The sequence below is a fragment of the Lagopus muta genome, chromosome 19, assembly GCF_023343835.1.
Source record: "Lagopus muta isolate bLagMut1 chromosome 19, bLagMut1 primary, whole genome shotgun sequence".
NCBI lineage: Eukaryota > Metazoa > Chordata > Aves > Galliformes > Phasianidae > Lagopus > Lagopus muta.
In genome coordinates, this window is record NC_064451.1 from 9,491,274 (window position 1) to 9,517,496 (window position 26,223).

Sequence of the window (26,223 nt, forward strand, 5' to 3'; positions counted from 1 at the left end):
GGATCAAAAGGCCACTTTAATACAGCTGGAGGGAAAGAATGCACCGCAGCTCACCAGCAGCCATCTGATGAGATCCGGGGCCAATTCTTTATGTAAATGACTTCATTAGAATTCCCAGATTACACTGCTGAAGGCTTTATTTAAATACGCAGTTTATCAACAGGATAAACTGCGCTCTCATTCTCAGAGAATGCAGCCTAAACGCATTTTTTTTTTTGAAGCCACCACCACGAAAGAGAAGAACAGTAATTTACTGAACCTCTTCCTCATTCTCCTCCTGAAAAAAGCTACCAAAAGCGACCTGCCAGAGGCACAGCAGCAGGACTGCCCCGCTCCCCGACAGCTGGAGGAGGGCTGTCCTGAACGGGAGAGTCCCTCCTGTTCCTGTAGTGGAGCATTTCTACACCTCGTAGCAAAATCAGAAAAACGACTGCGGCAGTGTCACACTCCTGCCAAACACACATCGCAGTCACAAAGACACGCACGAAGCCTTTCCCGATTAATGATCTACAGAAGCCATCAATACTGAATTCCAACTTCACACCAAGAGGCATTTTTCCATCTCAATGTCAAATCAAAATGGAGGAATTAGTTCTTCCTAAATTGCCGACCTCATTCCTCACAGTGAGCGCAGAGCCGCGCTGTTTGTCACTGCAGTGTGAGACCATCCCTGCCACACAGACCGGCACCGTGCCCAACTCGCACCATAACTTCTGGATTCAGTCTGACTTTAGCAGCAATGCCATTCCACGACTCAATTTGTTTTCCTTCCCAAAGCTTCAAAGAAATGTTTATAGCGAGTCAGCCAGGACCCAGCGATATCCACGAAGCAGCCTTTGTTAGGCAAAGGCTTATCTCATCAGATGCAAAGCAACCAAGCATAAAGAGCCACTAAAACCGTCAGTAACATTTCTAAGAGAGCTGCGGCAAAGGGAAGGGCGCGAGCAGCGACTTCTCTTAGAGCACAGCACATCTCTGCGGTCCCTCAGCTCTCCCTTCTCTCTGCCACAAGGTTCACGCAAACCGAGACCTGCCTGACTTTAAGGAACTCGAGGAGCTCTGCTGCTTTCCTGACACATCCGCCTCACAGCACAGCAAAGCACACATCGCCTCAACTCCGGATGGCTGCTTTGCTGCTGATCCCACTGAACATAACATCTCTGATGCCACTCTGATTATTTTTATGTTTTATTGACAGAAGAAAAACATACCAAATAAAAGCATAAAGAAAGCGGTCTCCAGAAGGATCCTGCCAGGAAGAAATTGCTTCTGTTGCAGGAGAAATTGGCGCCCTCGCGAACTCGTGACTTTGAAAAATAACGTACTTCACCCATCGCCTTCCATATGCGGTACTACAGAGCGTGTTTGTTACATGCTGGGGGAAATCCTCTCAGAAGGTGAGAGTGCCCAAAATACGGCTCCGACAGCAAGGCTGTAACAGCTGACCCACAGCCACACGGCTGCATTTCAAAGCAGTGCTGGGGTTCCCCCCCTACTGCCAGCAGCACACCCCAGCAGTCCGCTCAGGGTTAACCAGGAGCCACATGTAGGGCTTAAGTTCATTAATGGGTTTCAACACAGCCACTGCTAACGTAGCCTACTTTTATACACAATGCCATAAAGTTCAATTGTTTTCTTGAAGAGTGAGCATAGATACCGGACTTCGAAGCACCAGAAGGACTAGGAACCTTTGTTAGGCAGGGAAGCTCTCCCAGCCAGTACCCCATTGCCATTTGCAGGTACTTTCTGAGCCAGCAAAGAGCTGAGCCCATCGCCCCGCTGCACCCGGCCAGGCAGAGGCTGAAGGTCGCACAGCAGCTCTGCACAGCGTCAGCACTCCATGATTTTGGAGGCAAAGCAGCACCAGGGTTACATCACCCATGGAACAGCAGGACAGGCTGCAGGTACTGGCAGCAATGCCTGCACCGAGCTGCAAGAAACAAGTGGGAGCAAACAAAAGGGACCCCAAGTCCCACATCTCTATAGGGAAAGCAGTGAGCACGGGCAAACTGCTAACGCTGCTGAATGGGGACCACGGCAGCATCAGCTCCCAAACCAAGGCAGAAAGTTCGAAAGAAAAGATGTAATGCTTCTCATCCAACTGAACATCTAATTAAGGGAGATAAAACGTATCCAGCAACTTCGTGCTGAGGGTCACGGCCCCAAGGGACATTCGTGGATGGTCACATCTCAGTATTGGGTGCATCAGGGCAGCGCTGGAAGGCAGCAAAAACCGCACTGCCCGATAAGGAGCCCCTTTTGTTCGAGAGAATCCTTTGTAGAGAAAAGTGCCTTAAGATGGTAAAATGCAATCGTAAGCCATAAAAATTGGCAGGGACATTCAAGTGCAGATGCGGCAGCTGCATACTGGAAGTGTAAAAGGGCCCAAATGGTGCCTGAGGCGCCCGGAGCGCGGCCCGAAACGCGGGGAGCGGCGGCGCGGGGGCGGCACCGGGAGCGGCGCGGGGCAACGCCGCCGGGCGACGCCGCCCCCCGGAGCGCCGCGCCCCCCCCCCCCGCGCGGATTCCCGCCCGCGGCGCTCAGGGCCGGGGCAGCGCCCGGGGCACAAAGCGCGGGGCCGGGAGGGGGCAGCGCGGCCGCGGCCTTTGTTGCGCCCCCGCCGGACCCCGCGCCCCCACGGGACCCGGGCCGGACCGCAACGTGACACCGCACCACCCCGCACCGCCTCGCGCCCCCGCAACGCGGCCGGGCCCGGCCCGCGCCCCGAGCCCCCCGGCCCGGCGGCCCCGCAGCGCGTTCGGCCCCGCGCCCCGCGCACGCACTCACCGTTGCGGGGCGGTCCTTTGGCGGCGGCGCGCGGCTCCGGGAGCTCCGCGGGCGGCTCCAGCTCCATAGCGGCGCCGGGGCCGGGGCGCGGCGGCTCTCAGGGGCCCCGGCGGCCGCGCTGCCCCATGGCCGCTCCGGGCGCTGCTGACAGCCCCGAGCCGCCGCTGCGGGCGCCGCGCACGGGCCGTGCCGGGCCGCCCCGCCTCCCGCGGGGAACGCCGGGAAGCGTAGTCCGCCCGCGCCGCCGGATATCCCCGCGGGGAGAGAGGCTCCGCCTTCGGCCGCCCCGCCCCGCAGCGCTTTGGCCCCGCCCCTCCGCCCCGCCCCGTCCCACGCGGGGCCGTGCGGCGCTAGGGGGCGGCCGGGCTCGAGGCGGCGCGGTGCGGGGACTCCGCTCCGTGGGGGGGGCGAGGCGGGGCTGGGCTGGGCTGGGCTGGGCTGGGCTGCCGGGCAGCGGCGCGGGGCAACGGGGCACGGCACGGCGAAAGCAGCCGCGGGCAGCACGAGGCCGTCCGGCCCCAGGGCGGGCACCGGGCACTCCGCCGGGGCGGGACGAGGAGAAGCTCAGGGCCGGTGCCGCCGCGGGGCCGGGGCGGGGCTGCTCCTCCCCGCGCGGGCCGGGCGGAGCGGGCGCTCGGTGCGGGCGCTCGGCGCCGCTCTCGCCATGCGGGCGCTGCTGCTCCCGGCGCTGCTGCTGCCGGCGTTGGCCGCGGCGCGCGGCGCCGTCACGGTAAGGAGCGGCCGGAACGCGGGGCTCAGGTGCGCGGCACGGGCGGAGCCCAGGGAGCCGTCGGGCGGGGATTGGTGCCGCGAGCGGAGCCCTGGAAGAAGCGCCCCGCGCGCGGCTCGGGAGACGGACGGCGCGGGTTCCTGCGGTGCGGCACCGGTTGCGCCGTACGGGGCAGCTCCCGACGCGGAGCTCGGGGCTCTGAGTCCCGCACGCCGGCGCGTCCCGCAGCCGCCTCCCGACGGCTCCGCGCGTCGGGGCGGGCCGCGTTGTGCCGAGCGCCCGAGGGCGGAGAGCGGCGGGGTTCCTCCGCGGGGCCCCTCACCGCGCAAACCCCCCGGCAGAAATCGCATCGTGGCGAACGCTGCCCGTCGCTCATTGGCGAAGGTCCCTCTTTCACCAAATGGCACAAATTCAGCGCTCGTGGGAGCGCTTTTGCGTAGGTCCCAGAAACGCAAACAGCGCTGGGAAAGTTCCGCGGCTCGCGGCACGGACACGGCACGGGGAAGCGGGGCTGCGGCCGCCCCACGGAGCCGCTGGGTGTCCGCCGGCCTCGGCAGCACCGCCCGCACTGAGCAGGGAGGGACGCCGAGTACAGTCCCCGCTGATGCTCCTGACACCGACCTCCGCAGTGAGAGGACCTTGTTTTAAGACTTCCTTGTTTATAACCTTTCATGTATAAATAGAACATATGGTTCCTGTTTAAGGAAGCCGTTGAGAGGGCAGAACGGGGATTAATGTTACCGCCCGTGCAAAGGAGCTCCCTTATTGCCTGGCTGTAGGAGCTAATGCCGCTTCCCACCTCGGTTTGCTCAACTCCATGCGCAGCGCAAACAACGCACAGCAGCGCTCCGGCACTGTGCACGCCCCACCTAAGCATGACGCTGAGCCCCGTTCCTCCCCAGAGCAGCGCTGCCAAGAAGCAATGGGAGGGAAATGGCACGGCCTGCTCTGCTCCCACGGGAAGCTGCCACCGGCTGGAAGGTGCACGACTGCGAGGGCTGGGGCTGCTGCTCTCATGGTTTTGGGATGCTGCTGTGCATGTGGATTTCTGCATGGGCTGAGCCAGCAACGGGGTTCCCTGTCTGGGAGGGCTGTGCTGCTGGCTCAGCCCATGCAGAGATGGAGGGAGATGCTCGCAGCCCTCCCTCGTGTTTGCACAAGTGCTGACACGGCCATGGGGAGGTCAGCGGGGCTTGGAGCTGCAGTGTTTGCTAAGGGGATCCGCTCCCTGCCCACATCCCTCGCTGCCCGCGGCGCCCTGCAGAGGTTGACGAGATCCTGTTCCTTTTGCAGCACTGCCAGCAGCCCAATGGTTTCCTCCCAGCTGCCGAATCCTTCGTTTCCCTATGAAAAGAAATGCAAAACAGAGGGGCTTCGCTGCAACCTCAGGAAGGAGAGCCTCCGGCTTGTGGGGGGCCGAAGGAGCAGTGCTGGTCACTGTTCTCAGCCACCACTGAGTCAGGAAGGCACAGTGCTGGCAGAAATGCTGCAGCACTGCCCTTTCCCACGCCACACTGCACTCCTGGGGTGTGGAGGATGGGACAACAAGAGTTAAAGCCATGTCCCAGCCCTGCCACCGGGTGTTCCCAGAGTGAGTCACACTGATCCATGGCCGCAGGGTCCTCACACTCCCAGAGGTCCCGACACTGCCTTCCCCTCACAGCACCAGGACCTGCTCCTGCCCACGGGCTGCAGGGGTGGGCTGAGCTAAGGGCAGACCTTGGCCAACCCAGCTAGGTTACCACCTGGCCCAGCCCGAGTCCCAACAGAAACCCACCACCCGGGGTTTGCTCTTTCCTGAGCCCCAGAGCAGCACTGAGCTCTGCATTCCCTCACAGAGGGACTCGCTAGGACACGGGCAAGAGTGGCAGTGGCAGTGATCAGTGTGTTCATGACTGCAGGCACTGCCCAATTTCCCCACTGGAGCTGTGTCCATGGAGCATTGGCCCTGCCACTGCCCTACCAACTCACAGTGTTCCCAGGACTGGTCTGATAGAGGAGTTCCTGCTGACCCCCAGCGAAGTGCGTGCCCTTCAGGCAGCCTGCAACACAACCTATAGCACACACAAACCACTTTTTCCAAGCCAGTGTCTCAGCCAAAACCAGCTTGGACAAAGATTTTTTTTTCATGGATGGGTGTGAGAGAACAGGCAGCCCTCTCTGCTCCACTGGCGTCATTCTGCTGTGGTGCTAGCCCAGGGTGGAGAAATCTCGGCTGCAGCTGCTGTGCTGCATCTTCCAGCCCTGCTCACAGCACGTGGTGAGCAGTGCAGGACAGGAGCAAGTGGTTTTCTCCATGCTGAAGCCGCAGTGCAGCCATCTCTGCACTGGGTGACGCACAGCATCATGAGCCCGCGTGCTGGGAGCATTGTTCCCAAACATGGCTGGAGAGAGAGCAGCTCCTTATCTGGAAAAGGCAGCCGACAGCACCCTGGGCTCGCTAGCGTGCATCAGGGCCTTGTGTGGGAACAAGGGAGCCCTTGATGCGCAGTGGGCTGTGGGGGAGCCCATCTGCAGAGCCGAGCTCACCCCAGGGCGGCTGCAGCTCGGCTGAACAATTGGCCCTGTGTGGGGTGTGAGCTCCATGGCTCCCCCGGCCATGCTGCAGCACTTGAGGGCAGAGCTGCCTGCCTGGGGCTGGCCAGCAGCTGGAGATGGCAGCAGAAGTGGACACTGTGTGCCTGGGCATGTGGCATCCTGATGCGTGGGCAAGGAGCTCTGGGCTTTGTCACTGTCACTCTGGTGGGGGACAGGGATGGAGCAGCCTGGGTCGGGGCCGTGCTCTGTGGCCAGGAGCCTCTGGGGAGGGACATGCAGTGGAAGGGGCCCAGCGGTGGCAACGGGATCCCCCCCATTGCATCCCCCCAGGCGCTGGGTGAGGACCAGGTTCGGATGACCTCGGAGGGCTCTGACTGCCGCTGCAAGTGCATCCTGCGCCCGCTCAGCAAGGACGCCTGCAGCCGCGTCAGGGATGGCAGCGCACGTGTGGAGGACTTCTACACTGTGGAGACAGTGAGCTCAGGGGTTGACTGCAAGTGCTCCTGCACTGCGCCGCCCTCCTCACTCAACCCCTGTGAGAACGAATGGAAGATGGAGAAGCTGAAGAAGCAGGCACCTGAGCTCTTCAAGGTAGCTCCCGGCCCCACAGCACCACAGCCATAGGTTGGGGCCCTGTGCTCCCCACCCCAGCCTGGCTCTCCCCCCGCAGCTGCAGTCTATGGTGGACCTACTGGAGGGAACGCTCTACAGCATGGACCTGATGAAGGTGCACTCCTACATCAGTAAGGTGGTGGCCCAGATGAACACGCTGGAGGAGGTAAGCACCTTCCCCACTGTGTGCATGCACCCAGCCCAGCAGCACCACAAACTGTGGCCAGGTGTCACCTGGCTGCTCGGGTCCTCTGGGGATGCTGCGGGCTCCTCTGTGGCTCCACACCTACTCTCCTCTTCCTCTCTTCTCCCTCTCTGTTTCTCTGCCAGACCATCAAGACCAACCTGAGCCGGGACAACAACATCATGAAGGAGAGCGTCCTGCACCTCGCCGACCAGATGAAGCGTTATGAGAACTACTCTGACATCATGATCAGCATCAAGAAGGAGATCTCCAACCTGGGCTACCAGCTGCTGCAGAAGGACGCTGCTGCCGCTCCCGACAGCAAAGCACAGGTACCCCCAGCCCCACCATGCTGCAGGCTTGCAGCAGTGCCCACAGCTCCATCGTGGGAAGGGGCTGGAGGGCTCTGACTGGGTTCCCCCAGGACACAGCAGGCAGCCGTGGGAAGGAGGCGGCGCGGTTCCCTGCTGTCCGCAAGGCACTGCCTGTCCGCACACCCAAGGAGAAACCACTAAAGCCTGAGAAGCCTAAGAAGGAAAATGCCAAGAGAGGGGGCCCGCAGCCCACGGCCAAGGCCAAGCTGCCTGCGCAGCAGCAGACCGTGGTGCGGGGCATCACCTACTACAAGGCCGGGCAGGTGGAAGAGGTGCAGAGGGCGGCCGGCAGCCGTGGTGAGTGCTCAGGCTGGGGTTGTGAGGCTGCGGGCACCATCCCATGGGTCCCCATGGCCAGTGCTGACCCCACCGCATGTCCGCACAGAGAGCACTGCCAGGGTGGTGGCCGTGCCCGAGCGGCAGCAGGAGCGGGGCCTCGCGGACACCCCGGCTCAGCCTAGCACACGTGCAGAGCCCCCAGTGCCCCACACCACAGCTGCACCCAGCACTGCCCCGGCCCCGCGCACCACTGCCCACAGCCACCCTGGCACCGCGCACGGGGATGGAGCTGTCAGCACCGGGGGCCCTGAAGTGCCCAACAGAGGTGGGTGAAGGTGGGTGGTGCAGGCGGCTCCAAACTGTCTCTGGCAGCACTGAGCCTTCCTCCCCTCCTCCTCCCTCTGCAGTGAAGGAGGTGGAGTGCGAAGGCACCATCCGCTCAGTGGACCCCCCCACGGAGCACCACAGCTACGGGCGCAATGAGGGGGCCTGGATGAAGGACCCGGCGGCCAAGGATGACCGCATCTATGTCACCAACTACTACTATGGCAACAGCCTGGTGGAGTTCAGGAGCCTGGAGAACTTCAAGCAGGGTGAGGGCTGGTTGTGGCGCAGGACCTCCAGGCTCTCTGTGACCCCGGCACGGGACACAGCTCCGTGCCTGGGCTGTGGTCACCAGGAGCTCTGAATGCCTCCCACCCCTCCCAGGCCGCTGGAGCAACCTCTACAAGCTGCCTTACAACTGGATCGGCACCGGACACGTGGTGTACCGCGGCGCCTTCTACTACAACCGCGCCTTCACCAAGAACATCATCAAGTACGACCTGAAGGAGCGCTATGTGGCGGGATGGGCCCTGCTGCATGACGTGGTGTACGAGGACACGACACCCTGGAAGTGGAGGGGGCACTCAGACATCGACTTTGCAGTGGATGAGAGCGGGCTCTGGGTCATCTACCCTTCGGCGGACGACGACTACACGCAGCAGGAGGTGATCGTGCTGAGCCGCCTGGACCCCGGGGACCTGTCAGTACGCAGGGAGACCACCTGGAGGACGGGGCTGAAGCGCAACGCCTACGGGAACTGCTTCATCATCTGCGGCATCCTGTATGCCGTGGACACCTCCAGCCAGAAGGAGGGGCAGATCTCTTATGCTTTCGACACACACACAGACACCGAGGCAGAGCTGCGGCTGCCCTTCTTCAACGAGTATGCCTTCACCACACAGGTTGACTACAACCCCAAGGAGAAGGTGCTCTACGCCTGGGACAACGGCCACCAGATGACATACCGGCTGCACTTTGTGGTCTGAGTGCTGGCCAGGGCCGCGGGGACAGCCCAGCTCCCCAAGAGCCCTCTCCACCCAGAAGCCCCACAGTGTGCAGCACACTGGGGCCGGGCTGGGGGAGCGCCGGGGTGAGGGGACACCCCCACGACATGGTGGCTGCTGGGCCACGTCCCACCTCCGGCGGCTCTGGAAGCCCTGGGGCAGGGCGAGGAGCAGAGCCCTGTGGGTCCCCACACCAGGCGCCCACCCCAGCACCGAGTGGCTGCACCCAGCCTGGCCCCGCTCCTGCTGCAGCTCTGGGTGCTCTTGGCCCAGGGACCACGTCCTGCAGGGCGGGTGCAACTTGGGTGCTGCCTCGCTGGGAGGAACAGCCACTGATTGCTATTTTAGAAGACGCGATTAAGATGCCTTTGCTTTTGCAGCCCGTTAGCTTGTTATTTAAATGCATTCACAGGAGCTGTGCGCTGGCACAGCAGCATTGGTGTGACGCTCTGCCCTGCCTGAACCCAGCACCCAACACCAGGCTGGGATGGGCCAGGGAGCTGCAGCCTTTGTGCTCCTCCCCAGCAGGGCATTGCTTGGCTTGGTTTCTGTCAATTTAGAAGTGAACAGTATTAAAAAGTAACAGATAAATAGCCACGTCGTCTGACCGTGTCCTTCCTTCCAAAGCCAGGCTGGGCTGGCACCTGGCAGCTGTGCCATGGCCGCGTCCTGAAGGCACTGAGCGCCAGGAGCACAGCCTGGCTTGTCCTGAGGAAAAAAAGAGGAATTTGCTGTTTCCAGGTCGGAGCTGCAGCCTGAGGAGGAACATCTGGGAGCTGGGATGGTGCCAGGAAATCTGCTCTCACTACAACCTGAACAGAGAGGAGAACAGCTGAGCGTGGGCACATGCGGCCGCAGCTGCCCCGACCCACTGCAAAATCTGGCAAGTGAGACGCTGCCAGGGGGCCCCGGGTGGCAAAGGGGCGAGAGCAGCCCTGGGGCAGAGCACGCGTCCAGGGCACGGCTGAAGCTTCCTGCTGGGAACAGCCCAGGATGGCACCTCGCAAGGCAGCCCGGCTCCGTCCCGGGGCCGCAGGACGTCCTGCCCGGCCCTGCTCCTGCCCGGAGCCCAACAGCCACCGCCGGGCAGCTCAGCGCGGTGCGGCGCATCCCCTGCTCAGCCGCCAGTCCCCGCCGCGGGAAAGGAGCCGCCTGACTGTTTTCCCCCTGGCTGGGTCCCTGCCAGGCTTTTATCTAACGATCCCCAGCAAATCCCTGTCCAAACAATACAGATTTCTGACATTTTTTTGCAGTAAAGTAAACTCCCAGCACATCTCTAATTCCAGGGCTTTGTTGTTCTTCCGCGGGGGCTGCCGTTCTGCTCTGTGCTCTCTTGCTGCACCAATCCAGCGATGGGTTGGGGTTAGGGGCATCTCTCCATTCCCGCTGGGAGAAAAAACAGCAAAAATGAAGCACGGCCGCACCGTGTCCCCAGCCACAGCGCTCCCACACCACGGGCATCCGCACGGCACCTGTGTGCGGTGCCACCGGCACCTCCGTCCCGCTGCCCAGAGCCAGGCAAGAGGAGGGAGCGTGGCGCCTGAAGGGGCAGGGGAGGGGGGAGCTCCCAGGGTGAGGTTAATGAGAACCGCGTGGCTGGAGGGCAGTACTGGCTAATTGCAGCCTCGAGGCCTCCTGCGAAGCGCCCCTCTGAGAGCATGCCCGGGCTGCCATTAGCACCAGATAACAAGGAGCTCTGCGCCCGAGTGACGGACGTGTCCTGAGAGCAGTCCTTCCCCAGTGGCTCCCTGCCCCACCTGGGCACCACAGCCCAGTCCCGTGGATCTGCAGCTCACCCCCGACCGCCCCATCCCGAGGCTTTGCTCGGTGTGGGCGTTGCGAAGCATCCCTGCTGCCTGCCCCATTCCTGCTTGACACAGCACCAGCAGTGAGCAAAAACAAAGGGCCTTTGTCTCCCCGAGGAGTTATTATGATGTGTTCTTCGGGCTTCCCCGGCCTCCCACCGCTCTGTCTTCTTCTCAACTGAAAGTCACCCTGATGCCTTTCTCTGCTATTGTGTGCCATGCGCTCCCCCACAGCTGCAGCCACGGAGCCGCCTCTCAGCTCCTTTTCAGGGCTGGAACACGCAGCTCAGTGATGCCTGAAACCTCCCTGGGTGCCGCCACAGAGCTGGGCCAGATGCAGCCGTGCCTGCCTCTGGTCTGCACAGTGCCACTCGTCCTCGTGCTGCTGGCCAGGCAGGGCCAAGTGGGACAGATGTCACCAGGCAGGCTGTGGTGAGGACACGTGGCTGGGACAGGACGGGCTCCTGCCGTGCCAGACGCAGCTGACTTCCAGACATTCCTCCTGTGCGAGCCCAGCACCACCTCTGCTCATAACGTGATTAAGAGATTAAAATCCCTCCGCGTGGCAGCGAGCAGCAAATGTAGCTTGAGATGGGAACACGGCGGGACTGCAGGGCCCGAGGCCACGGTGATGCAGCACCCAGGGAAGGGTGGATGGGGCCGAGTGGGGGGTGGCTGCATGAACAGCATCCTTTGCTCCACAAACACCCTCTGGTCAGCAGGGCACAAACTGATCCTTAGAGGACTGGCAGGATGGGTAGTGAACCAAATAAGCCCCGGTTCTCCTCAACCTTCTCTGCTTCCTTCTCAGTTACCGTCTGGGCTGTGTGCAGGATGTGGTGCAGGTGCCATGCTCAGTGTGGGCCCTGCTCCAGGTGCTCTCCCAGCTGGAGGCAGCCTTACTGTGGCTGATGGAAGGTCAGTGCCTGCCTGGATCTGCAGTTCCAGGCACACCGGAACCCCTAGAGGGGACCAGCCCTGTGCCAAGCACCTCAGCCCTCATTCCAACTCCAGAGCTCCATGTGCGCAGCTGCCATTTCCTGCTCCACCAGCCGTGCCAGCCCCAGGCCATACGAGGAAGGCTGCTACTCCTCCTGTAGGGGAAAGAGCACACTTCCATGGCCACCTGCCATACACAACCCCCCTCTGGGCATCACTGAGAACTGTGAGGCCACAGTGCCATGCCAATGGGATCCACAGCACCTGGAGAATTCGACAGAGGGAACGAGCCCTTCCCTTGCTTCTTACGTCTGGCCAGGGCTGCTGATCTGGGGAATGAGCAATGTGCTTCAGGCAGCAGATGAGAGCGTGTTCTGGTGCTGTGCCCACATTGCAAACGTGCTTTGAAGATGGAGCCAGCTGCAGCGGTCTATTTTTATTGCCCTCCCTGACCCTTCTGTCCGCACCGTCCCCGCTACGTGAGGGCCTGGGCTCAGCCTCTGCAGCGGCACGGGGAAGGTTTCCCACCGCACCCACGGCCCTCGGGCCTTCCGGCCCGGCCGGCAGGGCCCGCAGCTCCGCTCCCGCTTCGCCCACCCCGCACCCCGAGGGCCCGCCGTCCGCTCGCTCGGTGCGGGGCCACGCGATCCCGTGGGCGGCAGCCGGCTCTGGCCGCTCGGGAAGGGCGCTCCGCCCGAGCCCCGCGGGTGCCGCCCCGCGGTCAGAGCCGGCACGGCGCGGCGGCCGCTTCGTCGCGAGGCCGGTGCGCGGCTGCAGAGGAACGGCGGGAGGTGGGCGCGTGCCCCGCTCCTCGCCGCCGCCGGAAGAGCTGCCACTCCGAAAAGAGGGAACCCCGCCCCGGCGGACCCCCCGCCGACACCATCCTCCTTTTCCTTCCCCGCGGGGCCCGCGAACGACCGCAGGTTCTGCCCCGACGGCCGCTTCTGCCCGGCGCTTCGCGAGACCGCACCGCCGCGCAGCGCAGCTACTTTTCGTTCTGAGCGGTGCGGGGCAGCAGCGGCCTCCGACCCGCGGGTCCAGGCACGAGCTGCGCACCGCAACGGGGGCCGCACCGCCGGCACTCACAGGACCCTGCAGGAGCGCGTGCGCCCCAGACCCGACGGCAAACAGCTGCCGTCAGAGAGCTGGGACAACACAGCCGTCCTCTGGGACTCTCAGGTAAGGGGGAACGAGCACGAACTGCTGACGGCCCCGCAAAGCTCCGCACGAAGGCCGGGGACGCACATCCTTCTTGTTCTGACGGCAGCAACAAATGCTTTCCCTACCTGAACCCTTAGCAGAAGCACTGTGCTCAGGGAAGGGAAGGAACGAGAGTTACTGCTCATAACTGCGCCTCGTGGAACTGCAGACACACAAACAGCAGCACACTGCGCTGCCACCTCAGACGTTCAGTGATGGCAGCTTCAAGCTGCTGTTAATTTTGTCTCTGTAAGTTGTCTTCTCTGAGCACAGCAGTGCTATCCCAACCTGTGACTTCCCCTGGGATATTCAGTGCCTGGTAATTAAGTTTCTTTCTGTTTTTTTTTTCTCCCCATTACTGACTAATAAATGGCGTGTTAGTGACAGCCCGTTGGATCTTCTATAAAGATCCTCCCTAAGCAGTGCTGCTGTCACATCCCTGGCTGGGGGCAGACAGCAGCAGCCACGACACGTGAAGCATACTCTGATGCTGCCTCCAGCTCTGCATTCAGCTTCTCCCTGTCTTCTTTCAAATCACAGCACAGCTCGTGCTCCTCTCAACAGGCAGTCAGCTCCTGGGATCATACATCAGTCTGGAATTTACACCCCAGTGCTCAGGACAGGACTTGTGGGCCATCAGGGCAACGTCTCCTGTGTCTGCTCCTCCGTGACAGGAATGCTGCCAAGAGCCATCAGGCTTAGTGCTGCCCCTAGCAGTGCTGGGGCACAGAACGCCTCTCCAGAAAAGCCCAAACTCACCTGAGCACAGCCTGCCCAATTGCCAGGACGCAGGAGCAGCCTTTCCTTCCCTGTTCAGGCATCGGGCTCCTGGCACTGGTCAAAAGCTCCTGTTTCTCCTAATGGGCTGCTGCTGGCCACTGCAGGGTATTCAGAAATGGGAAGCAACCTACCTTGTAACCCCATCTCTGTTTAGGCAATGTATCAGCCTCACGGAGCCCAAGCTCCCACACACAATACTCCATCTTAAAGTGTGCTTCAGCAGCCTGGACCCCTGCAGGGCTTGAGCCCACAGCTTGCCAGGCTGGGTCTCCTTTAGTGCCAAACATATCATGTTCAGGTCCACACTGAGCTCTGAACAAAGTGATCACACAGCCAATATTAGCATCATTGTAAAGCCATCCCTCCTAAGAGCTCAATATATGGGAAACTCACTTTACCACACATAATTAGACCTCTGGTTACAATTTATTTGAGGCTTAAAAATCCTTCATATGTATGCTGAGTTCAGCGGGCAGAATTAAGATCTTTTCCCTGAACAGAATCTGGATCCAATCTTTTGGAAGGACTCCCTGATGGGTACAGAATTCTGTTTGAATACATCAACTTCACTAACACAAGCCATCGCTGCTGCATCACAGCACTGGGCAACTCTTCATTACATCAGAACCAAAAAAGGCCTGCAAAATCAGAATGCTGGGCTCCAAAAGACTCCAGCAGGGGACAGAAAATCCACTTAACCAGTTCTGTGCTTCACAGGTTAAAGTTTGGAACCCTGAGATGGGGGAGTGCCTACAAACTCTCAAGGTAACAATATTCTGGTTGAACCAGCTTTCTCTGCCCTGGCTGCTGTATTTTGTTTCACTGCAATCAGCTTCCAAATGCACACGCTTGGTCAGAAACTTTCATGCCATCCTAACTCTTCAACTGTAACCAAATTTCCTCCTTTCCCATCTCGCATGCTAGCAATGGCCTGACAGGACAATTCTCATTTAAAAGAAATGCCCTGCATGCTATTAGAAATGGGTCATCTTTATACTATTAACTCTCTGGGTGAGCACAGCATCTGCCTGCAGGCACCTACTGCAATCCCTCTGCAGCCCTGCACCATCTGGAAGGAAAGTGCTGCTACAACTTATCGTGGACATCTTACAACAGACCTTTTGGTTTATGTGCGAGAGGCTTGGGATCTGCTATCCAATGCCTGTGATACTGTTAATGAGAGCAGCACAGAACAGCACACTGCTCAACCTCAGAAATCTGTGTTTATGTGCTGAACTCCAAAGCAATGCGTCATCCTTTAGCATGCCCCTAATCAGACTCCGTAGAGCAGATTGGATCCTCTAGGTAATTATGCAAAGACAAGATTTCAGCTACAATGCTGCAGTTCCCAGGTCTCCTTTTCTCAAGACCAGAGGGCCACGTGTATCTGCTCTACTCCCTGGAGATACTAGGTTAAAAAAAGCGGCTGGAAGAGGCTGCAGCGCAAGTGACACCACAGCTTTCCAGATGACCAGGGAAATCTGCAGTTTCAAGGAAGTCCACTAGGACCCCTCAGCAAAGCAGCTCACCTCCACAACACGTAATTTCTGGCACAAGACAAAAATGTTTTTTTTCTAGAGCTCCTTAAGCAATGAATCCCAGCTGACTGTAAACTGTGCAGTTCTGATTTTAAATGAACCTCAAATTAAATTTTTTTGCCTTACACTTTAAGTTAAACCACAGATCTGTATTCATTTGTTCACTCTTCACAAAGAAAAAATAATCTTAAGCTGCAAATTGTGTTAGTAGATTAATTAACAGTAAAAGCTCAGAGAGGCACTGCAAATCCTGTTTCTCTCCACGAAACTGATGACATCTGTATCTCACCGCTATTCAAGAGACCACCACTGACACCTTCCAAACAAAGTTCTATTTAATGACACATACTCGGCCAATGCAATTAGGAACTTCTGGTACGCTGCACTCTTATGCCTTGATGGCATATTTTCGGACAGGGTACAAACGTTCTTTTCGCTGCTGTTTTTTGGTCTTCAGGTTTTCTTCATGTTTATTTAACCTGCGCCGCATGGCACGAGTCTTCTTTGGCCGCAGATCGAGAGGCTTATACTTTTTGCCCTGTTTTCAAAACATATGAGAGTTGAGGTCAAGAGATGGCAATGCAGGGATCAGCAGCATGAGCACACAGAGAGCCAAGCTGCACATAGACTCACAGCAGCACCTCAAATTTCTTTTAACTGGAGCTATCTGCTGCAAAACATGAGCTGATAACAACTTCTGTACCAGCTGTATTAACTTTGACTCAGAGAAATTGATTGTAAGGTTGAACCTTACCTCTTGAAACATTATTTCTCTCCTTTTCCAAACAATCCAAATTCTTAACAAGTAACATTTGGAAAGCAACCAAAAAGCCTTGAGAGAAAGAATCCCTCAGTCGCTTGCAGCATAACCAACACTTAGTTAATAGTATCTGCACTGCAGGAACCGCTCCTTCCAGAAGCAGGCCGTGCCTCACAGGAAGGCCGCTGCAGGCCGCCACTGTGACCGGACAACAGCGACCACTACAGCAGAAGAGCAGACTTACTTTGTAGAACTTTCGCAGGTTCTCCTTCTGAGTCTGATTGATCACGGTCAGGACTCGGGCAATGGACTTACGCACCACGCGGCTGCGAAGGATGACAACAGATCAGCTCAGAGGGGCGGCTGGCGGACATTTCAAACCGGAGCGCCCAGCAGCAGCGCGCCCACGTGACAGCCAGTCAGCATCGCGCCGCTTCCGCCGCCTGGCGCAGCAGCAGCAGCAGCAACACCAACAGCAGCAGCAGCCCCGGCCCCGCTCCCTCTCCTCCCCCCCCCCCCCGGTCCGCTCCCGCACTCACATTTTGGACAGCTTGGAGGCGGCTCCGCCCGTCACCTTGGCCACCCGCAGCTGTGACAGCTCCACCTTGAGGTCGTCCAGCTGCTTCAGCAGCTCCTCTTTCTTCTTCCCCCTCAGGTCTCGGGCCTTGATCTTGGCCTACGGGCGGCGGGCAGCCCGTCAGCCCCATCCCGAGCCTTCCCCCGCCCCACGGCCCCGCGCCGCCGCCCGCCCTGACCCGACCCCCCCACCCCGCAATAGCGGCGATCCCGAGCCCGGTGCCGCGGCGGGGGCGGGTGGGGGCGGCCAAGGGCCCGCGGATGGCGGCGGATGGCAGCGGACAGGGCCGCGGCACTCACCATGATGGCGGCTCCGGCGCGGTCCGGGCGGAAAAGGGAAGGGGCTGTGCCGGCGGAGCCCGCGAATAGGCGGGGGGAGGAGGAGGGGCGGCGCGCCGCCACACCCCCTCGGGGACGCGGCCGGAGAAGGCGGGGCGGCGGCGCTTCGGTGCCGGCGCGGTCGCCGTCAGCGCGGAGCCGCCTTTGCGGCTCCGACCGAGGTGCGGCGGTCGCCCCCGGGAGCGGCGGGGACGTGAGGGCGGGGCGCGCGGCGGGATGCGGGGCGGGATGTGGAGCGGCCCGGATGTCTGCGCGCCTCCCCGGCCTCACCGCAGGGTGGCGCTGCCGCGCGCCGGCCGCCTCCCGCCGAACGGGCGGTACCGCGGGGAGGGAAGGGCCGCGCAGAGCGACGGCCCGTTCCGCCAATCGGAGGACCGCGCGGCCGCCGGCCCGGCCGTTCGCCCAACGGGAAGGAGCGGGGGCGGGGCGAGGCCGGCCGGGACCGGCGCGAGGCGGCGGCCGCGCTCCGCGCAGCCCGAGCCTCGGTGGCCGTGGCGCCGGTGGCCTCGCCCGGGGCGGCGCGGATGGTGAGAGGAGCGGTCCGGCAGCGCCTGCCCCGCTGCGGCCCGGCCTCCAGGTGCGGGGGGCGGAGCGGCGCGGTCGGGGCGGGGCGGGCAGGAACGGGCGGCGCGGAGCGGAGCAGGCCCGGCGGCGGCGCGCCCCTCACCGCTGTGTCGTCCCCGCAGAACTGCCGGCCCGGCGGAGGAGCCCCGCCGAAAGCGGAAGCCCAGGTGAGGCGGCGGGCGGCGGGGCCGCGGGCATCTCCATCATCATCTCCATCACCTCCGTCACCTCCATCATCTCCATCACCTCCCTTTGGGGAGCCGCGGAGGGGTGGGGGCAGCGGGCTGTGCGTCTGGCAGGGGAGAGCCGCGGCACCGGTGCCACACCGGCGGGGTTAGGCCTCGGTTGGCAAAACGATGGCAGTTGTTTTGACCTGACTTCCCCGTGCCCACCGCCGCTCCCGCCCCTCCGCAGGGTCCGCCGGGTGCGGCGCGGTTCCGCGATCCCGTCCCCGAACCGTGGCGGAGCTGTGCCGGTTTGACGCTCCCTGCGGCGGCTCCTCGTCGCCCGTTCCTGCGCCGTACCGGGGCGGCTCGGGGCCACGGGTGCTGCGGAATGCCCTCGCGGCCGGCGGCTGAGCGCGGGTCCCGCCGACCCCCGCTGTTACCGGCTCTGTTACTGCCCGTGTGGGCGCGAACGCTGAAGTCTGCCCTGGAAAAACGTCCGTCGTCGGGTTTTAGGTCTGGCCTCGATCTCTCGCCGCATAGAATAGGACGTGGTTTTGTCTGTCTGAATTATGCTTCTGTAGTGTTATAAAAGGGCTCTGAGCTTATCTCGGCAAAGTAATCCTAGTCCTCTGACCTGCAAAATGGAGCCATTGTCATAGAAAGGCCAGATTTTGCAAGAGCTGCCCAAAGGCAAGCCGTGGATCTCAGTGTCGTGTCTAAGCTGATGCAGAGCAGCACCGCTGGCCCGTGTGATGGTGATGATGCTGGTGTAAGTGAATCTCCCAGCATGCACGTGCCCTCCCACCATTCCCACAAGCGGCACAGCTGCAGCGCTGGGAGCAGTCGTTGGGAATGGTGGGAGACCGACCTGGCGTGGCTGTGGAAGGAGGCGGATGCGGTGCTGTCTGTCACCCTGGGTGAACCTCCTTGCATAACTGCTGTGGCTGCGCTCAGACGGTGCGGGGAGCGATGAGAAGCGAGGAGTGTGGCACCTGGCTGTAATTCATCTTATGGGGAGAAAAGGTGTGTTGTGTGTGAAATGGGTAAGTCGGCCTCTTCTAAGGTTTGTTGATAAACTGAGTTCTATTTTGTTCAGAGAAATGGCGAGTCACTTAATGAGAAGAGAATAATTCTCTAGTCTGAGCTGCTGAAATAATACAGATAGCATACGCAAATGTGATAGCTGGGAGTTTGCTGCAGGATATATAAAAGCTATTCACGGGAATCAGATGGAGAGAAGAAATATTTGACTGTGCTACACAATTGTCATCGTTGTATGATTTTGAAATGTAGGTACGACACGCAGTCAAAATTCAGTCGACAATCCGTTTCCTTTCCAGGCGTTGGAAGTTTTTCCCACAAAGATGACAAACTGGGGAAAGCCCTTACATATAAGGATGATACAGTCTGTGTTCTTTGTTTGCCGAGTTCACCTGAGGATCTAAATTTACAAGAGATAAAATGCTGCAAGTATTCACCAATGGAAAGAGTGTACAGCTTGTTTGTGTTATGCACTTCCGTATGACTGTATTATTTGGTGGAAGGAAGTAATAAAATGATGAATGCCAATTCAGAATGTTGGAAATCTTCACAGTCTGAGTGAGTTCTACATTGAGATGTTTTCCATAACGCTGCACTGAAGGCATGGATTTGCTGAGGTGGGGGATGGGGCATCGGAGTCTCTCCCTCCGCTGTGCAGTGCCTGCAGCCCTGGGCTGACTGCGGCCGTCGCACTCCTGTTCTCTGCATCGCTTTGTTCTGGTTTAGCTCTGCTGGCTTTAAATGGAGATGTTGATAGGCACAGGGTGAATGGGTAGCAGAGATGAATCTGATCATCTGGACACATGACTTTGGTTTGTTTTTTGCTATGGATGGTGTCATTTAGGCAAGAAGAAAGAGTTCTGGTGTGAAAGTGTTTTCTGAGGCGATGTTACTGCCTAAATATTTAAGGCTGGGCTATATTCTTGGAAATAAAAAGAAAGGAGAAAGACAAAATACAACTACCAGTTTTATCACAGAAATCTGTGTGTTGGTGTCTTTTTTTTTCACAGAATTTCCAGAAAATTCAGTTTTCTTTTTACAGAAATGCTTAGTTAGAGCAAGCTTTTTAGGAGAAAAACCAGGACATTTACATGCAATTTCTGCCCTCGTTTTCTTCAGTCGGTTTGTGTGAAGACGTTCTGCAGGCTTGCCTCTTGCAGCCCGGCTGCTCGTTGTGAGCACATCAGCTCTCTTCTGGATTTGTAGCCTTCAGACGGGCTGGGCACAGGAACGGCGTGTGTTGCAGCAGAAGGAAGCTGTCTGAAGGAGTGGACCGAGTTGTGTGTGGGAGCTGTGTGGAGGGTCAGATGGAGGTCTGGTTCCATGAGGTATGCGAGTCAGCTGCCAACACAAATACTACCTAGCAGCTTACATGCGCTGAGAGAGTGCAGTACAGTCCTGTAACAGGAGCAGAGCAGAATAACCGTCGGCCTGGTTCCCTGAGGATATCAGTCAAGAAGGGAAGTGTGCGATGCCAAGAAGCCTGGATGGAACAGCAGGTTCAGAGGACTCCTCGCTTCAAGTACTTTTAATTATTGCTACTACTATAATGGAACACGGACCAGAAGCTGATTTTCTATATAATTAAAGCAGCAGTCAGCAGAGGGATTTCTCTGCTGCCAGGTAATGGTTCAGGAGCAGTCTTTACTCTGGAGAAATTCCCAGTGATGCTCTCTGTACAGTGCCTATGCTTGCTGGCAGCTCACTGCCAAGAATCAGTTTGGAAGGAGGGTAAAAGCGACCTGACCAAAATGCTGTCCCTCGCCTGTGCTGCGTTCTCTGTTGTCAGCATGAGATTCCTGTTGGAAGGCAGCCACCTGCACCTTGGCTGAGAGCGCTGACAAGCTGGAGCGTGCAATGACAGCTGCCTGTGGGTTCACATGTTGGCCCAAGCTGCCATTTGGGCTATCTAGCAAATGGCTGGCCTTACTGTGAGGAACTCTCCTGATTCTCTGCATCTCATAGCAACAGGTTCCATCATATAGCAACCTTTCAGTTTTGAGCTGGGAGCGTATATAAAAGAGTTAACACATCAGTCCTCTTCTGAGTCAAGGGAAAAAAAAACAGCTATCTTGCAACTCGGATGCTTTTCAGGAACTTGGCCGCTGCAGGCACAAGAGGCATGTGCTTTTCCACACTGCTCTAGGTGATGGCTTAGTTCAAGGGGGCCCAGATTTGGCTCAGTCAACAGTTGTGTTGGCGTCCTGCCATCAGATGTGCATAAAATGGAGCTGGCTGCAGCTCCCTCCTCGCTCTAACATGGAGGGGCAGCCCAGAGGGACCCGGGGCCCCCTATGCCTTGCTGTAGGTTGTCTTGGTTATGAAAGTTAGATGGGGCTGGGCAATTCCTTCAGCATGCACTGCTTTATTGTGACTTGATGGTTGCCTTTGAACCCTGGGTTGTATTGGTTTGTGGATGTTTCCAGATGTGTAAGGTTTGTGTTTCATTTGCAGACTGTTCATGTGTGCTCTTAGGGCTTATGTGCATTGCCACAAAATCAAGATAAAACACAACTGGCATTTTAGCTGCTCCAAGCACATTGTGTGTAAATAAACCACTAAATGGTTTAGCTTGTGAAATGTAAATACACACGGCTCAGCCTGCAGCAGCTGATGGTGTTTTTCTCCTTTTCCCTCCCACCCCTGCCAAGAGCAGGCTCGCCTGATCTTTTTTTTCCTACTGCTCTTTCATACAGAGCAAATGACTGCTAAGCACCATGTAGGTGGCGTGCAGGCACCTCTGCAGAGTCACTCTTTGAATTTAGAAATAGGTGCATCCTCCTCCACATTCCTTCTGAACCGTTATTTGGGATCCCTGGACTCTGATAGCCCAGAAGCTCTGCCTCGGCCTGACTTTGAGCTTGAGCTCATCTTTGGTCACAAACAAACCAAAGAGGGTGTTTGGTCAAACACCCTCAGTGCGAGGGCAGAGGCCCAGCTGGGAGGACATTTTTAGCCTTTGCCCTTTCAACATCCTATACACAAGAGGTTGTGAACTGTAGTGAAAGGGGGATCACAGAGGGCACGGAGAGCACAAGTGTGGAACAGATCGCCACTGGCAAGAACATAAAGGAGAGAAGCAAAAATTCTGTGTCATGAAGGGAATTGGAACAGGACAGTCGCACCCCGTGATGGTGCCCTGTGTAAAAGCGAGCCTGCCCAGAGAGGATTTTGGAAAGCTGGTGCTGGGATGGGGTCTGGATGATCCCTGGATGTGGAGCACAAGCAGGGACAGATTTCTGTCTCTGTGGTGTGGTATTGGTGAATGGCTCTGTGTTGTTCTGGAGGAACAGCTGCCACAGCCGCAGTTCTGGATACAAACAGGTGTGCTGTAAGCAACAAAAAACGTACAACAAAACCTGATCCAATAGATTAAGCACTTATTTGAAACTAACATCATACGGGTGGCATTGCATTCTCAATATTCAGGTTTGTTTGTGCCAGAGCGGAGCAGAATTCGGAGCGTTGGCTGTGTCCCTGCTGGGCGTCCTGAGGCTCCTGCTGACAGTGGGCGAGGGTGAGGCTGCGCCGGGCTGGTGTGCAGGATGGGACCTCGGGTTGGTAGTGCTTGCTGTCGTGTCACGTCAGGACTCGCACTGAGCAGATGACATGGAGACACGCAGTTGGTTTGCCCAAAACATGCACTGTGGCTCTGGAAGAAAACACGAGAGCTGAGAATGCCCGTCTGTAGAAGGAAAGAGAGGCAAACAGCAAATGTAGATGTGTTGCTTGACAAAGGCAAGTGCTGTGAACTAAGATACTCTTATTTCTCCAGGCCAATGATGGCAGTGTGACACTGGTCCATCCATCATAGAACAGCAACTTCTTTTTGTTTGATTTTCCTTTGAGGGTGACGTGGGAAAGAATGTTGGCATAATGCAGAGGCAGTGATTTTTTTTTTCCTTTTGGTGGGTGTTGCTGTCCTGCCATTTGTATTCATTGCAAGCAATGAAACTCCAGATCGGCAAGATTTTGGGAGATGTCATTCATGTGACAGGTACTGCCTTGTGTTACATCTGTCACAGAAATACGAGTTCTGGTACTCAGGTTAGAGGCTGATCAGCACAGCCAACCCCAACCCAATCTCGTTCACTGCTTGGTTTTCTCTTTGCAGTCATCAGGTAGGTGGGTGATAAACACAGGAGCAGTGCTTTTGCCAAAGAAGAGATTATTTTCCTTTCCCTCCTGTTCCCCTTCCCAGCATCAAGCGTCCTGGGTCGTATTAGGCTTGCATTCACTGTCCTGTTCTGAAGGTTGTGTGTGGGTTATTTAAGGGACAGAGCTGAAAGCTCAGTGATGAAAACAACTGGAGCTTGAAATAAAATACGAATCCTTGTTCTAATTTTAGATGAGAAGCCTCACTGGGTCACACTGATTACTTCTCCAGATAATAATACATTTGTTTATCTGCATAGTGTGAACGTTTAACATCTCAACTTTATCTATGAGAGGCTGGAACTCCACAGAGAGAGTATTTGCAAAGTGCACAAAATCACCTGCTACACATGTGAGGTATTCTGCTTTCTGGAAGGGTTGCTTCTGAAATATCTATTCATGCCTAAGGTTAGGAAATCGTAAGGTTGCTTATGGAAGCGATGGCTTGAAGTACAAATGTCTAAAATTCGAAGTTCTGGTTTGAAGTCAGACAGTTTGCTTGTCACACAGGTGAAGTATCAGTGCTCCATATCGCTTACGTTCAGTGCTGTGTGCTTTCATTGCTTTGTTAAAGGGCAGAGCAAATGTGCAGCAAATGTCTGTATAAGTATTGCTCACCTCTTGCAGTACAAGATGAGAGTTCGAAGTCTAGTGTTGATCTCTAGTGAGAGGAATGTGTTTTTCGATTGACCATTTCAGTGAAGTAGAGAAAGCACTAATAGGTACTCACAGCTTTTGTCCTCTAACTTTCATATAATGTGGCTGTCCTGGCTGACTGGAAGGCAGAACTCGTGGTTCCGCTGCTGAGCAGGAGCTGTGGCTTAGCAAAGGAGAGGCTGTACAAAGGCTGTCAGGAGCTGAGGGACCATGTCCGGCCAGCTCTGCTTGTGTAGCTGTAGCCCCTTGTTTGCATGCACAGAGGTGACATGCTCCTCAGCTTCCATCTGTACCGAATGCCATGCAGCTGTGGGATCACTAATTTTTCTATGGAATGAGGTTTTGTCTCCTTGTAAGTGTCAGTGGATAAGCTGTGACCACGCTCTTCAGCAGACAGCTGAATTGCAGGCTAAGTAATCCTGGCTGAGTAATACATCTGGCTAAGGAGATGTGCATGTAATACAGTTATTTAACATATCTGTGCTTGGCTTTCATTGTTAGCGTGATTTATTTCAGCGAGGGTGTTCTTTCACCATTCACAAAGCATGCCTTGCTTTGCAGGCTTGAGCCTGAGTACCAGGCTGGTTGGGAGTGCTTGTCTTTGACTTGAGCAGTCTTTTTCCCTTCCAACTGAGCCTGGAAAACTTTAGCCAAAAGACAGCAAACCACAGGGAAGTGGAAACGTCTGTGATGTAAGTGACACATAACTTAAAAAAAATAAAGTAAATACTTGCTAGCGTCGTGAAGCTTTCATCCGTTTCCCACACAAGCCTTCCTGTTGCCTTTCAGCTCCAACTTCTCTGTGAAATCTTGGCATCCTCTGGGTGCCTGCAAGCCCTTCTGCCCTGCACGCTGCAGTGGAGTGAACACGACCTCTTGGATAAAGATGGATGCTCTTCTAACATTTTAAGTGGCATTAGGGGTAGTGCTGGGGATTGTGTGGTGCTTCGTGTCATTCTCTGCCTCTTACTCCTAATCCTGGCTTTATAATACCACTTTTTAGTCTAAACTCAAGTTTCTGGTTGCCTTAATACAATGTGTGGCTTGTTTGCAACATGCATTTTTTTTCTTTCCTGAACCTGTGTATAGAGGAGTAAAATGAAAGTGGTAGTGGAATATCTCCATGGCATACTAATTTTTCAAGGGGTCTGCAGTGTCAGAATGTGCTTACATGTGGTTTGTTTCCTAGATCCCTGCAGCAGAAGTCTCTGACAAGAGGACAGGTTGTTCTCTCTGCTTTTCATAATTTTTTCCAACGAACAGAAAAGGTACTTTGGCCCTCTGCTTCATGGATAGGCTCAGATCTTCATACTGATTGTCACATCATGAAGCTGAATAATCTCCAAAATGTTTTATATTCAGCTATTCAGCTGACTGATCTCTGTTTTCATTTTGTTCCACCCCCCCCTCCCCCCCCAGTTCTTCTGACTTCCCACAAATTAGCATTGTGCTAAATAATTAGGAACTGTCTGGGCTTGGCACAGACTTTTGAAGTACATCTTAACTGCCTACAATCTGAAAAGTCTTTCTTTTTTCCCTTAATTCAATCATTCTCATTTTTTGTTCTTTCCCAGCTTTTTATGGTTTCTCTGCAAGAATTTTCTTCTGTCTCCTGATACCTTTTAAAGCAGCAGGCAGTGAATTCTCTGGCTTATCTGTTATTGATTGCAGAAACAGCCTTATTTGCAGAGGGTCTGATGGATTCTGAGACTTGCAGTTGGTTTTACTTGCCTGCTCCTGGGCCAGCAGAGTCAGGTGGCCAGTGTTGGCAAGAGTTGTGGCAGATGAATAGTGTAATTTAAAGCAGCATAAGATGAAATGGACTGTGCCATGGAATTAAATTTTGGGAATGGTATATTGACTGTATGAAATGTGCTTTGCAACTTACGCAAATGCCTCAATTGTTAAAAATGTATCTGAAGTTACTCTAGAGTGTCTGACCCGGCCCAGAGGAGCGCTGCGGAACCAAGGGCCTCGCCGCAGGATTTAGCTCCAGCTTGCTGCCGAGCACGTGGGACCTGGGGTACTGTCTGTCCTCCTGAAACTCCTAAATCACCTCCTGGCCACTTCTGACCTCTGTTTGTCAGCTCCCCCGTTCCCCTCAGTTTCCTGTGTTGGTTCTCCCAGTTCTTACTGTTGTGTGTTTCATGCTGTGTGACCGTAAGTGCTTAGAGATTTCAGATGCCGGCTGGTGCTTCACAATATTCATGTTCAGCTTTGCTGGACTTGTACCAACAGGTTTTGACATCTTGTTGGTGTGTTTTGAACTCCTACATTGGCACCTGTGTTGCAGTTACCTGCAGAGATGCTTGCTACGTTTTTCTGGAGCTCTTCAGCAAGCACTTTGTGCAGCACACCCAATGCTCTTGCAGTAATGCTGCGCTCCATGATCATGTAGGTGTTTAAAACCAAATGAATGTGTGCTGCATCTTGTCTGACCTAGAGAATTGTGGCAGCACATACTTGCTAACTTCCCCAGAGCAGCTGGAAACCACTGATTTCTTCTGCTTTTGGTGGGAATGAAATGCTCTGAGCTCTCTCTTAAGTCTGCCTAGTTGTTGAGAAGGTTTATCATTACAACTGATGGAAGATACTTGTGGGTACTTTCCACTGACTGTAAGGAGTTAGCTGTGCTATTTTCTGGCTTGGATTGGGACTTTGGGGTAATTACTTATGCTAGCAAGGTCCAAACAGAGCCTTTGCACAAGTTGGAAACTTTTTTAATAGAAGTGCTTACCAATCCGGTAGAGAAGTTGCTGGAGGTAAAAGCTCTGCATTGGCCCCTTGGGGTTGTGTTTTAACTTGCACCAAAATTCTTTGAGAGCACAGAAGAGCCAAAGACCTGGCAGCAGTTTTAAACTGCTGCTTT

At 56.5% G+C, this 26,223-nt stretch overlaps 4 protein-coding genes across 10 annotated transcripts in view; 2 read left to right on the forward strand and 2 right to left on the reverse strand.

The window, feature by feature from the left end:
- Nucleotides 1-2,904, reverse strand: part of NR6A1 (nuclear receptor subfamily 6 group A member 1) — a 65,988-nt gene extending 63,084 nt beyond the window's left edge. For 2 of the 3 annotated variants that reach the window (XM_048966404.1, XM_048966403.1), the window contains exon 1: nt 2,789-2,884. In XM_048966404.1, the coding sequence (XP_048822361.1) occupies nt 2,789-2,855 (67 nt within the window). In that variant the 5' untranslated portion in view covers nt 2,856-2,884. Of the gene's footprint in view, nt 1-2,788 lie in introns of all 3 variants that reach the window. The other variant, XM_048966405.1, reaches the window with a different exon arrangement.
- A 320-nt stretch (nt 2,905-3,224) lies between these two features.
- On the forward strand, nt 3,225-9,426 carry OLFML2A (olfactomedin like 2A). The gene is made up of 8 exons (XM_048966331.1): nt 3,225-3,518; nt 6,387-6,647; nt 6,727-6,834; nt 6,999-7,184; nt 7,277-7,523; nt 7,612-7,830; nt 7,913-8,098; nt 8,214-9,426. Exons 1-8 carry the CDS (start codon nt 3,453-3,455, stop codon nt 8,813-8,815), a joined length of 1,875 nt encoding a protein of 624 aa, XP_048822288.1. The 5' UTR covers nt 3,225-3,452; the 3' UTR covers nt 8,816-9,426.
- A 5,986-nt stretch (nt 9,427-15,412) lies between these two features.
- Nucleotides 15,413-16,839, reverse strand: RPL35 (ribosomal protein L35). Its single transcript, XM_048965805.1, has 4 exons — nt 16,732-16,839; nt 16,395-16,531; nt 16,100-16,181; nt 15,413-15,633 (listed from the first exon to the last, which is right to left on the reverse strand). The coding sequence occupies exons 1-4, from the start codon at nt 16,732-16,734 to the stop codon at nt 15,484-15,486; spliced, it is 372 nt and encodes a 123-aa protein (XP_048821762.1). The 5' UTR covers nt 16,735-16,839; the 3' UTR covers nt 15,413-15,483.
- Nucleotides 16,820-26,223, forward strand: part of SCAI (suppressor of cancer cell invasion) — a 32,508-nt gene continuing 23,104 nt past the window's right edge. The window contains exons 1-3 of one of the 5 annotated variants that reach the window (XM_048965802.1): nt 16,820-16,931; nt 17,457-17,501; nt 25,277-25,377. Coding sequence is in view for 1 of the 5 variants with exons in the window: in XM_048965800.1 (XP_048821757.1) it covers nt 17,295-17,347; nt 17,457-17,501 (98 nt within the window). In the remaining 4 variants the exon portion in view is untranslated. The other 4 variants (XM_048965803.1, XM_048965800.1, XM_048965801.1 and 1 more) reach the window with 4 other exon arrangements.

Coding starts and splice junctions, on each gene's coding strand:
- OLFML2A (XM_048966331.1), top strand. CDS start 3,453: ATGCGGGCGCTGCTGCTCCCGGCGCTGCTGCTGCCGGCGTTGGCCGCG. Junction 6,835..6,998: donor AGATGAACACGCTGGAGGAG/GTAAGCACCTTC, acceptor TTTCTCTGCCAG/ACCATCAAGACCAACCTGAG. Junction 8,099..8,213: donor CCTGGAGAACTTCAAGCAGG/GTGAGGGCTGGT, acceptor CACCCCTCCCAG/GCCGCTGGAGCAACCTCTAC.
- RPL35 (XM_048965805.1), bottom strand. Junction 16,182..16,394: donor GCCTCCAAGCTGTCCAAAAT/GTGAGTGCGGGA, acceptor CATCCTTCGCAG/CCGCGTGGTGCGTAAGTCCA. Junction 15,634..16,099: donor ACCTGCGAAAGTTCTACAAA/GTAAGTCTGCTC, acceptor TTTTGAAAACAG/GGCAAAAAGTATAAGCCTCT.